The 12482-nt window shown below is 52.0% G+C and overlaps 1 protein-coding gene across 2 annotated transcripts in view; it reads left to right on the top strand.

The window, feature by feature from the left end:
* Positions 1-8182, top strand: part of LOC102453851 (acid-sensing ion channel 2) — a 383449-nt gene extending 375267 nt beyond the window's left edge. The window contains exons 9-10 of one of the 2 annotated variants that reach the window (XM_075911312.1): positions 3688-3756; positions 7225-8182. In XM_075911312.1, coding sequence (XP_075767427.1) covers positions 3688-3756; positions 7225-7326 — 171 coding nt within the window. In that variant the 3' untranslated portion in view covers positions 7327-8182. The remainder of the gene's footprint in view (positions 1-3687; positions 3757-7224) is intronic. The other variant, XM_075911313.1, reaches the window with a different exon arrangement.
* The last annotated feature ends 4300 nt before the right edge of the window (positions 8183-12482 follow it).

Here is a 12482-nt window from a genome sequence, read left to right as displayed (position 1 = left end):
ATGTGCAAAGTTATGCCAGTTAAATGCTGCGACATATGTTGATTCATTTATTAAACAAAAAGCTGTTCCGATATTTTAGCAACATGTAGAAAATGCTTTAGTGAAAGAATTTTGACCATTTTAGTAAAATAGTTTTGAGCATGTGCAAATATTTTAGTGAAATGGTTCCTTCTGAACATAGGCCTTTTTAAAACATCCTGGATGTTTTAGTCAGACGCAGTTGGATGGTTAAGTGGCATTTTCAAAAGCTCCTATATAATAAGACCAAGTACTTAGATCGTGCTTTTGAGCAGAAGATCTCATAGAATCATAGAATCATAGGACTGGAAGGGACCTCGAGAGGTCATCGAGTCCAGCCCCCCGCCCTCAAGGCAGGACCAAGCTCCGTCTACACCATCCCTGACAGATGTCTATCTAACCTGTTCTTAAATATCTCCAGAGAGGGAGATTGCACCACCTCCCTTGGCAATTTATTCCAATATTTGACCACCCTGACAGTTAGGAATTTTTTCCTAATGTCCAATCTAAACCTCCCTTGCTGTACTTTAAGCCCATTACTCCTTGTCCTGTCCTCAGAAACCAAGAGGAACAAATTTTCTCCTTCCTCCTTGTGACACCCTTTTAGATATTTGAAAACCGCTATCATGTCCCCCCTTAATCTTCTTTTTTCCAAACTAAACAAGCCCAGTTCATGAAGCCTGGCTTCATAGGTCATGTTCTCTAAACCTTTAATCATTCTTGTTGCTCTTCTCTGTACCCTTTCCAATTTCTCCACATCTTTCTTGAAATGTGGCGCCCAGAACTGGACACAGTACTCCAGCTGAGGCCTAACTAGTGCAGAGTAGAGCGGCAGAATGACTTCACGAGTTTTGCTTACAACACACCTGTTGATACAACCTAGAATCATATTTGGTTTTTTTGCAACAGCATCACACTGTTGACTCATATTCAACTCGTGGTCCACTATGACCCCTAGATCCCTTTCCGCCATGCTCCTTCCTAGACAGTCGCTTCCCATCTTGTATGTATGGAACTAATTGTTCCTTCCTAAGTGGAGCACTTTGCATTTCTCTTTATTAAACTTCATCCTATTTACCTTTGACCATTTCTCTAACTTGCTAAGGTCATTTTGAATTATGTCCCTATCCTCCAAAGAAGTTGCAACCCCACCCACTTTGGTATCATCTGCAAACTTAATAAGCGTACTTTCTATCCCAATATCTACATCATTGATGAAGATATTGAACAGTACAGGTCCCAAAACAGACCGTTGAGGAACTCCACTTGTTATCCCTTTCCAGCAGGATTTAGCACCGTTAACAACAACTCTCTCAAAGCACTTTACAGTGTTATTTGATACATGGGGAAACTAAGGCACAAAGAGAGGTGAATTGCTCAAGGTCACCCAGGACTGCAGTGGCAGAGTTGGGAATAGGACCTAAATGTTCTGAATTCCAGCTCTGCTGCTTCCGCTATGTGTGACCTTTCCTGGCTTTGCTGTATATGGGTTATTAATTTCCAATCAGTCCTTGGCCCCCGACTCACTTAGGCACTTTTAAGCAAGCCCACTTTAAGGCCTGGTCTAAAAAGTTTGGTGGGCCCAAGTACATTGCTGGGGGGTATGAAAAATCCACATCTCTGCAATGTAGTAAAGCTGACCTAAGCGCCGGTGTAGACAGCATTACTTGATGAAAGAATTCTTCCATCAGCCTAGCTCCTGCCTGTTGGGGATTGGCTTACACACGCCAGGAACCTTGTGACGCCCTCCCCTCGGCATAAAGTGTCTACCCAGAAGTGCTACAGCTGCTGCGCTCCAGGTGTTGACAAGCCTTACGTGCTATTAAAGACGTGGTGATGCGTTTGGCAGGCCGTTCTCCTTACAGAGACCCTCCTGAGCAGTCATCAATATTTGGTGGCATTATCTCGCAATAAAATATAATGAAAAATATAAGCATAAAACTCATATGGGCTTTGGCGTTCAAACAGACTCTGCTTCCTACTTCATATCTCAATCTTTGTGCACACAGAATTTGATTAAAACCCAACAAGCCAGTCTCTCTTCTGGATACTTTGATAGGAAGATAATAAGAATTCTCTCAAATAAAATTTTGTGGGTTTTTTCCATTCATTGAAGCTGAAGAATATTTTTCTTCTGCCAAGTTTGTTTTCCTTTGGCAAACATTGATTTCTCGGTGTAATGAATGGAAATGGCACAGCTGCAGCTTCACTTTATTCTGTAAGACCTCTGCACAGTCCCCCCTCACATCCCAGGAGAGTTATATGCAGAGGTCATCTGGAAAACTCCTGTTAGAGACGAGTGACCTTCATTGACAAAGGCCTTGTTTACACCAGGGAAATTGTCCTGCAGAGCTCTTCCACAATAACCATTCGGGAATAGCTATTCTGGTATAACTTTGCTATCCTGAAATATCTCCCAGGTCTGAACACTCTATCCCAGGATAAAAATGAGAGCGTGCAGGTAGATGCTCTGGAAGAGCTATTATCCGCTTCCCTGTAAAGAGAAGTCCCCATATTCTGGGGTTAGGATCCTTTGCAACACAAGAACCAGGGGTCACCAACTAAATGAATAGGCAGCAGGTTTAAAACAAATGTAAGTGCATTCTTCACACAATGCAACCTCTGGAACTCCTTGCCAGGGGATGTTGTCAAGGCCCAAACTATAGCTGGGTTCCAAAAAGATTAGAGAAGTTCATGGAGGACAGGTCCAAGGTGGTCTGGGATTCAGCCCTGTGCTCTGGGCATCCCTAAACCTCTGACTCCCAGAAGCTGGTGTTGTACTTAAAAGAAGTACTCGGGATCTTTTTCAGAGGGATAAGGCAACATGCTACATTTATTGATCACACATAGAATAATCAATACTTATATGCATAGGACATTTTCACGGACATTTCTGTTTCAACCAAACAGCTGTCTGCCGTGAGAAAAGGGTCACCTGTTCCCAGGGGTGGATGAGGGTTTTGCAGGGCTCAGGACAACACAGTTTCACCCCCTTTGACACGGCGCATGCGCCATGGCGCAACAGTACATGTGCGGGGCCCCTGGAAGCGCGGGGCCCGGGGCAGCCGCCCTGCCCTATATCCGCTGCTGCCTGTTCCCCACACTTCCCTTCTGCCAAGGGGAGGAGCCCTCCAAATACTGGGTTCTCTGAGCAGACAGCCTTTTACTCTGCATTATCTCTGCTGGTTTCTCGGGGGGAGGGGTCCGAGGCAGGAAAATGTGATGGCCTGGCCCCTCCCAAGCCACAGAGCCCCAGTGCTGCTGAAGGAGCCTGTCCAGTTGCGAATGGTGCTGCAGAGCCAGCTTATCCCCTCCTATGGCCAGAGAGCCTGGTCATTTCTCCCCCTGTGCCTTTGGGCACTCAGCCCTGTGGTCCACAAGCCAGATTGGGATTGTTGGATGAATGTTCCAGTGCCGCTCCCAGCCCTAGAAACAGCTCCACTGCAGCTCCCAATTCTGCTGCCAGCCTGGGGCCCCAGGAGCTGCACTGGAGGGAGACAGGCCCCTCCACATTCCCATGGGGGTGCTAAGCTCCTACCAAGCCCCGTAGGGAGCAGGGATGATCTCAGAGGAGCCTTGGAGAGTGAGCTACAGAGGGGCTGCCTGTTCGGGGAGGGGAGCTTTGATGGCTGTTCCTGCCTAAGGTAACCCAGTCTGCCTCTCTTTCAGCTGATCAAGGAGAGATTGCTAGACCTGCTGGGCAAGGAGGAGGAGGAGGGGAGCCATGATGAAAACGTGGTAAGGATCCTCACAGAAATGTCACTGAGGGTTTCCATGATACCTGGGCGGCAGCCCCTTACTGGACTTGTTATTAAGGGAAATCCTGTAGTGAGGGAGGCAGCACTGTTATCCAGCAGGTTGGGGGAATGGGGTTATGGACAAGGATCTTAACTGGTTAATGCGTTACAAAGGCAATTTCCCCTCTCTTGGTATCCGCATTTCCACATCAACTGCTGAGAATGAGCCACTTCCACCCTGCTTTGACGAGCCTCATTTGTACACGAACCCTCTTCCTTTTGTTGTCCTTCTATATACCCCTGTCTCTGTAGCCTCCATTCCAATTCATCTGATGAAGTGGGTTTCACCTATGAAAGTTTATGCCCTAGTAAATCTCTTAGGCCAGGTCTATACTAGACCTAGACGGTTGGCTTAAGGTTTGCAACTCCAGCTATGTAAATAGCAGCTGGAGTCAATGTACATTAAACCAAGTTTGGCACCATCTCCACAGTAGGCGGTCAATGGGAGAAAACGCTCTCATTGACTTCCCTTGCTCCTGGTGAATCGAGGAGTGCCAGAACCAACCAGGGATGCCTTCAGTGTTTGATTTAGCAGGTCCTTACTAGGCTTGCTAAATCAAATGCCAGAAGATCGATTTCCAATGCAATAAGTATAGATGTGGCCTTGGTCTCTAAGATGCCACAGGACTCCTTGTTGTTTTTGCAGATGCAGACTAACATGGCCACCCCTGAGACTTTTCACTGTAGAAGTAGAGGGTGTAGGAGATTGGGCTGTATCTATAATGATCCTATAACATAGGATGGAAGCTGCTTTTTGGAATGAATTCTAGATATCAGCTTGCTTCTCTTCTGCCTTGTTTGTGCAGAAGTAGAGTGCAGAACATGCAATTGCATCTCCCCCTGGGCAGTGGATTTGTGTCAGGAGATATCAGAACTGTCAGTTAATGGAGCTTGCTGGTTGGTAAAGTGCCAGGTAACACAGCTTTTCCTGTACCCAATGGCTTTAAAAATCATGGGGTTTTTAGGGGGGGGGTGTCTTTTTAATTGCTTTCTGCCTTTTGAAAGGGTTCCCATTTTCCCACTTCTCACTTAAAAAAAAAAGAATGAAAGTTGAGATCCCAAGCCAGGGATTTTAGGAAAAACACCAAATTTTGCAAGACTCATGGTAAAATATCCAGAGTTTTCAAGAGTGAATGTGTAGAAACGGCGGACAAGGTAGACAGACTGTGTTTGGGTAAGGTAGATGAGAGTAAAGAAAAACTGCACATTCTTTTCTAAAGCCTCCATTCAGATCAAGGGCAGAGTCTCAAAAGTGCTTTACCAACAGGGCCCTTTGAAAACAAGATTTTTTTCTCAAAATGTCAAACTTATTTCTGTGTCACAAGGTTTGAAATTGACCCATTTTTTCTATTTCTTTCATTAGTTTTTCAATACTGTTAACTGGCATTTTCCTCAACACGTTATTGTCATTTTTTATTACAAAGTCACTGGAAGTTTGGTTTTCCCCAAAACATTGTCTTGCTGGAAATTTAGTGCTCCACTGCACTGTGCACAAGGGCTGTCTCCACCGCACTGTGCACAAGGGCTGTCTCCATCGCACTGCGCACAAGGGCTGTCTCCAACGCACTGTACACAAGGGCTGTCTCCACCGCACTGCGCACATGGGCTGTCTCCACCGCACTGTACACAAGGGCTGTCTCCACCGCACTGTGCACAAGGGCGGTCTCCATCGCACTGCGCACAAGGGCTGTCTCCACCGCACTGCGCACATGGGCTGTCTCCACTGCACTGTGCACAAGGGCTGTCTCCACTGCACTGCGCACAAGGGCTGTCTCCACCGCACTGTGCACAAGGGCTGTCTCCACTGCACTGCGCATATGGGCTGTCTCCACCGCACTGTACACAAGGGCTGTCTCCACCGCACTGTACACAAGGGCTGTCTCCACCGCACTGTGCACAAGGGCTGTCTTCACTGCACTGCGCACATGGGCTGTCTCCACCGCACTGTATACAAGGGCTGTCTCCACCGCACTGTACACATGGGCTGTCTCCACCGCACTGTGCACAAGGGCTGTCTCCACCGCACTGTACACAAGGGCTGTCTCCAACGCACTGTACACAAGGGCTGTCTCCACTGCACTGCGCACAAGGGCTGTCTCCACTGCACTGCGCACAAGGGCTGTCTCCAACGCACTGTACACAAGGGCTGTCTCCACCGCACTGTACATAAGGGCTGTCTCCACTGCATTGCGCACAAGGGCTGTCTCCACCGCACTGTACACATGGGCTGTCTCCAACGTACTGTACACATGGGCTGTCTCCACCGCACTGTACACAAGGGCTGTCTCCACCGCACTGTACATAAGGGCTGTCTCCACTGCACTGCGCACAAGGGCTGTCTCCACCGCACTGCACACAAGGGCTGTCTCCACTGCACTGTGCACAAGGGCTGTCTCCACCGCACTGCACACAAGGGCTGTCTCCACTGCACTGTACACAAGGGCTGTCTCCACCGCACTGTACACAAGGGCTGTCTCCACCGCACTGTACATAAGGGCTGTCTCCACTGCACTGCGCACAAGGGCTGTCTCCACTGCACTGTACACAAGGGCTGTCTCCACTGCACTGCGCACAAGGGCTGTCTCCACTGCACTGCTCACAAGGGCTGTCTCCACCGCACTGTACACATGGGCTGTCTCCAACGCACTGTACACAAGGGCTGTCTCCACCGCACTGTGCACAAGGGCTGTCTCCACCGCACTGTGCACATGGGCTGTCTCCACCGCACTGTGCACAAGGGCTGTCTCCACCGCACTGTACACAAGGGCTGTCTCCACCGCACGGGTCTGGAGCCACTGAGTCTGCAAGCCTGTTTTTCAGAGCGGTGCAGACACACCCTGAGCTCTAGCCTGCATGCTCCGATGCGCTCGTGGGGCAGCCTGCATGCCCTGAGCTGTGCCCATCCCAGCTGTGGGAGCCGAGGCTTCCCCTAAGCTGCGCTGACGTGAGTCAGGCTCAGAGAGCTGCACAAGGCTGTTCTGAGCCACCTGTCAGCAGCACAGCTGGCAGCCCCGCCACAGCCCTGCATTCACGAAGAGCCAGCGCTCCTGGCAGCGCCTTGCAGCTGGGAGCCCAAGCGAGAGGTGTCCAAAGACCAGAGAGTATTGCTACCTGCAGCCCCTGCTTAGCCAGGCCAGCGTCTCGCTGCTGCCCTCCAGGCCGGCCAGGGTATGCCCACCTACCATGCCGATGGGGGCGGGTGGAGCCCAGAGGGCAAGGAGGGCCTGGAACACAGAGGTGTCCAATAGGAAGAGCCATTGCTCAGCTGCAGGTGAGAGGGAGACACGTATCCTTGCAGCAGGGCTCTCGCCCTGTGGGGTGCGGCTCTCCCAGCCCATCAGTAGCAGCATGGGGCAGCGCGAGGGCTCAGCAGCGCTCCCTAGTGGTAACCGTCTTCTCTCCTCCCCAGAGCACGTGTGACCCCATGCCCAATCATTCCGAAACCATCAGCCACACTGTGAACGTGCCCCTGCAGACAACCCTGGGAACGCTGGAGGAAATCGCCTGCTGACACCTCTCCGACAGCTCCATAGTGCCAAGACCTACCGGAAGGAGACTGCACAGGAAAGCAGGGACCAAGCTCAGGTTTGCCCCAGGGGACAAGGAAGAAAATCGCTATGCATTACCAATACTCTATATAGAGAACTGTGTCTATATTATACATCTCTGCCAAAACCAAGCGAGAGGCACCTTGGACTTGACTTGCGTCGTCCTTTCCTGTGGGGGGGGTCGTCTTCGGGATCTGAAGACACACTCGTTTTTGAACTGTACAGACCAACACAACCCAGCAGACCACCCTGTCACGTACTGCCGACTGTATAAAGCACTTGCATGCCGATACTTTTTATGGCGCTATATCCTCGCTGTCTTTATAAGCTCTGTTCCTCTGTACAGGCTCTGATTTTCACTACCACAAAGGGATTTTGCAGGCTCATCCGTCCCTGAACTCACCATTATCTAGACTGCATTAGAATAAAGAAACAAACATGCAACTCTGGGACTCTCCTTTCCTCCTTGTCCTGTTTGCTAGGCCTGGTCCCCAGAGGCTAAGCCAGGCTGAGGGGGCCAGCCCTGGGGGAGCGACCGTTGGCTAACGGGGAACGGGACGCGCAGTCTGACTTCCTGCCCCGAGGGACGCGCCCTGGCTACTGTGTCGTGCTACTCGGTCTGTCCCGCGGCTCATGCAGCCTGGGGCGGGGGCGGCAGGAGGGAGCGCTGGGTTATTTTGCATTGGTCTGCGTTGTGCTTTTTCCTCGCTCTCATGACTGATATTAAAGCTGGTCTTGTGGCAATGGCCAGACTGTGTCCTACCTGCCTTGCTTCCTGACCCAGTCACCAGGGTCCCCTGCTCCACTGGCTGGTGGGTGCAGGCTCCCAGGCAGCCGACCCCGCTGCCCTTCCCCCGGTGGGTAGAGAAAATGGGCAGCTAGACTCTTCCTCCATGGGCAAGGCCCATCCCTTGGCAGTCAGCCTCTTTCTGCTCCATCAAACAGGCGGGCCTCCACCCTGTCCCCTGCCTGCATCATCTCCAGGGCTCCTGCCTCCCCAGTGCTGGGGCAGAGACCCCTTCCTTCCGGCCATGGTGCTGCTCCCCCGCCCTGGCTCGCCCATCGCATCCCAAGGGCAGCAGCAGCACTGGGCTGCAAGGGACCAGAGCTCCCCTGGGTTGGTTCTATTCCCTGCCCCGAAGCCACACAGCCCTTCCTGCCAAACCCGGGGCCCCGCCCTGCCCCAGCCTGTCAAGGAGAATAGCTTGGAGTCTCTGACATCAACCCCCTCCCCGCTAGTCAGCTGCTCCAGTGGCCCCCCAAGCCAGGCCTGCGTCTCTGGGGGGAGCTGGAAGCTGCCCCCTGCTGTGGGCTGTGGGGCCGACCCTCCCGTGCCCCTTCCCAGAACACGGCCCAAACCCGCCCTGCCCTGGAACAGACCTGACCTGCCAGCAGCAAATCACGTACCGGATCCTGCCTGCCTGGCCCTCCAGCTCCCCCCGCCCCAGCGGCAGCCCTGTGGGGCAGCCACATGGCACGGACGCCAGCCAGAATCACTCGCACGGGCTGCTTCCCTGCTGGGGTGGCTCAGCTCGTCATCTGTGGGTCGGCACCAATGTCCACCTAGTGGGATCTGGCCATGGCATCCCTGGTTCAGTCGGCGCTGCCCTGGGAGAGCAGTGGCGGGGGCTGGGGGGGGGGGGGCAGCGATTTCTAATCGACTCACGAGCCTTTTACCATTTCCTAAAAAGGTGCAAAATCAGCCCTGCCCCCACCCCCTGGCACGTGGCTCTGGGAGCAGGGCTGGAGTAAGGAAGGGGCCCCAGAGGCTGCACCCGGGGCCCCAGAGGCTGCACCCAGGGCCCCAGGCAATGGGGGCCCCACCAAGAGATGTCCTGGCTGCCGAAAGTCCAGAGCTTTTGGCAAAGCCCCCTCAGCCCTGGGCTTAGGTTGCAGCTCCTACAGATGCTGAGCATCACCCGGCCCCTCCCCCGGTGGGAGCCAGATCACCTCAAGCACCAGGGAACGCGTCGTCCTCACGCTGCCCTCGAGCAATGGGGGCAGAGCCTGCAGGTGAGCTCAGGCAATGTGGGCTGTGCTGCGCACCCCTCCCCCCACATAGCGGCAGCATCCCGCCCCGGGAAGAGCCCTCAGGTCCCTCCCGCACCCTAACTCCCTCCCACACCCCACACCCGAACCCCGAGCCCCCTCCCACACCGGAACTCCCTCCCACGCCCCACACCCGAACCCCGAGCCCCCTCCCTCACCGTAACTCCCTCCCACACCCGAACCCCGAGCCCCTTCCCACACCGTAACTCCCTCCCACACCCGAACCCCGAGCCCCCTCCCACACCGTAACTCCCTCCCACACCCGAACCCCGAGCCCTCTCCCACACCGTAACTCCCTCCCACACCCGAACCCCGAGCCCTCTCCCACACCGTAACTCCCTCCCACACCCGAACCCCGAGCCCTCTCCCACACCGTAACTCCCTCCCACACCCGAACCCCGAGCCCCCTCCTTCACCGTAACTCCCTCCCACACCGTAACTCCCTCCCACACCCGAACCCCGAGCCCCCTCCCACACCCTAACTCCCTCCCAGATGACACATCCAAACCCTGAGCCCCGTTGTACACTCTAATTCCTCCCAGACCCCACACCTGAGCCTCTCCCCACACCCACACTCCCTAATTCCCCCCCAGGGCTCAGGCTCCAGGTTGGGGTGTGGGATCTGGGCCACATCGTAGCCCCCAGCCCTGTGCCTGCTCCAGCACCCACCCAGACTCTGCACCCCCACCCCTCGAGCTCTAACCTGCTCTTGCGTCCACTCTCCTACATCAACCCATAGCCCCCTCCCACCCTCTGAATCCCTCATTCTTGGCCCCACCCCAGATCCTAGGGGCCCCACGAATCTAGTCGCTCCTGGACCCAGAAGAGTTGATCCAGTGTCACTTCCTGCCTCCCTGCATGTCCAATGCCTCTGGCTTGTAGGGATGCAGAGATGTCGCTCGCACTCCCCAGCAGCCGAGACGGTGCCTCCTGGAATACCCCACGCCAGGAGCCATTCTCTGGGCCAGAGCCGGTGTTTTCTGTATCACGGCCCTGCTGCTCTCATAGATGCCTACGTCCCCCTCTGCTTGGCCATCTCTGCTTTTGTATGTCAGTGACGTGTCCTCCTCCCTCCCCCCCGGAGTCTTGTGTGTTAGTGACCGTGTGTTCGAAGGGAACCGTGTACCTTGTCCAAACGATCCCGTGTGCTGCAGCTTTGCACCAATAAACGGAACTGAGACACGTGAGTTTCCCAGAGCTCGGAGTCTGGCTGTTGGTATTAGCGGGGCACGCGGGATTGCGACGGAGCATGTGCAGTGGGGTTGTCTATTTATTAGCACTGACAGCAGGGGCAACGTGCTGCCCTCCCCTGAGAAGATACTTCCACAGTCCAATCCCATTGTGGCTTAGCCCCTCGGAGACGCTCGGCTGACTTGTCCTGGCTCACCCAGGAAGTCTGTGGCAGAGAAGGGGAATTGAACCCAACCACAACACAACACACAGGCATTCGGAGAAGCGGAAGGACCTTGCACTGATCAGGCTGCTACCTAGGATGCAAGAGACCAGGGCTATGTCTAGACTGCAAGCCTCTTTCGAAAGAGTGCGTCTAGACTGCACGCAGAATTTCGAAAAAGCAAGACGCTTTTTCGAAAGAAAGCACCCAGTGAGTCTGGATGCTCTCTTTCTAAAAAGCCTGTTTGCTGTCAAGAACGCCTTCTTTCGAAAGAGCACTTTCGAAAGAAGGCGTTCTTCCTCGTGGAATTAGGTTTACCGCCGTCAAAAGAAAAGCCGCGTTCTTTCGATTTAATTTCGAAAGAACGCGGCTGCAGTCTAGACGCAGGTGAAGTTTTTTCGAAAAAAGGCTACTTTTTTCGAAAAAACCCCTGAGTCTGGACACAGCCCAGGTCCCAGACACCCAGTGCGAGCTTTGCCAAGTCCATGGCAGACTTAGTCCAAGCGGCACATTCTGGAGGTCGCTTGCTGCATCTTTGGGGTTTTTTAATACAACAGATGACAATTTCCTAACTCAGAAAGTGCTGCATCCAACCCAGAGCAATTCTCTATTAGAGCTCGTCGTGGCAGGAAAAGAAATTCACAGAATGAAAAATTAATGGTGCTCAGGTGCAGGTGATTGTAACTTGATCACATTTGTAATGTGCAAATGAAATTAATCATATATACACATCTATAACACACAGTGCTTTTGAAGTGTCAGTTTCATAAAGCTGAAACAATTATGAGCTAAATTAGCTAGGAGGCAAATTTAAATAGAAAAATATGAATGATAACTTGGGAATTGTTTAAGAACATTTAGTAGATACCCAAAAGCCACGATTACACAATTGAGAAACAAGTCCACACTGGCTAAAAATAATGACACGCTTAGGCCGTGTCCAGACTCAGGGGTTTTTTCGGGAAAAGTAGCCTTTTCCCGAAAAAACTTCCCCTGCGTCCAGACTCAAGCCGCGTTCTTTCGAAATTATTTCGAAAGAACGCGGCTTTTCTTTCGATGGCGGTAAACCTCAATTTACGAGGAAGAACGCCTTCTTTCGAAAGTTCCTCTTTCGAAAGAAGGCGTTCTTCAATGTAAAGAGGCCGTCTTCGAAAGAGAGCATCCAGACTTGCTGGGTGCTCTCTTTCGAAAAAGCGGATTTCTCTTTCAAAAGATCCGCCTGCAGTCTAGACGCGATCTTTTGAAAGAGGCTCTTTCGAAAGATGGTTTCGAAAGAGCCTCTTTCGAAAGAAGCATGCAGTCTAGACATAGCCTTAGAGGGAAAGTGAGGACAGCTAAAAAAAACGAAAGAATTTTCCCTATCCCCAATATATAATAAATGGAAGAAAGGGAAAATTAATTGTAATGAATATATATCAGAAGCTAAGAATTGTAGAACATTAATATGGGAAACAAAAAGAGGAATCTATGGCCGGTAGCGTTAAAGACAGTAAGGAGGGTTTTTTTTAAGTATACTATGAACAAAATGAATGCTAACAAAGGTGTCTTAATAGACAGAAATGATATAATTGCCAACAATAATGCAGCAAAGACAGAAGTCATCAATTAATATTTCTGTTCTGCATTTGGAGAAAAAAAACAGATGGTGTAGTTGTATCATTTGAAGAGGAAACTTTC

This window comes from Pelodiscus sinensis, chromosome 29 (genome assembly GCF_049634645.1).
Source record: "Pelodiscus sinensis isolate JC-2024 chromosome 29, ASM4963464v1, whole genome shotgun sequence".
Classification (NCBI taxonomy): Eukaryota; Metazoa; Chordata; order Testudines; family Trionychidae; genus Pelodiscus; species Pelodiscus sinensis.
Note: the sequence above shows the minus strand (reverse complement) of the source record. Positions and strands in the feature narration are given on the sequence as shown.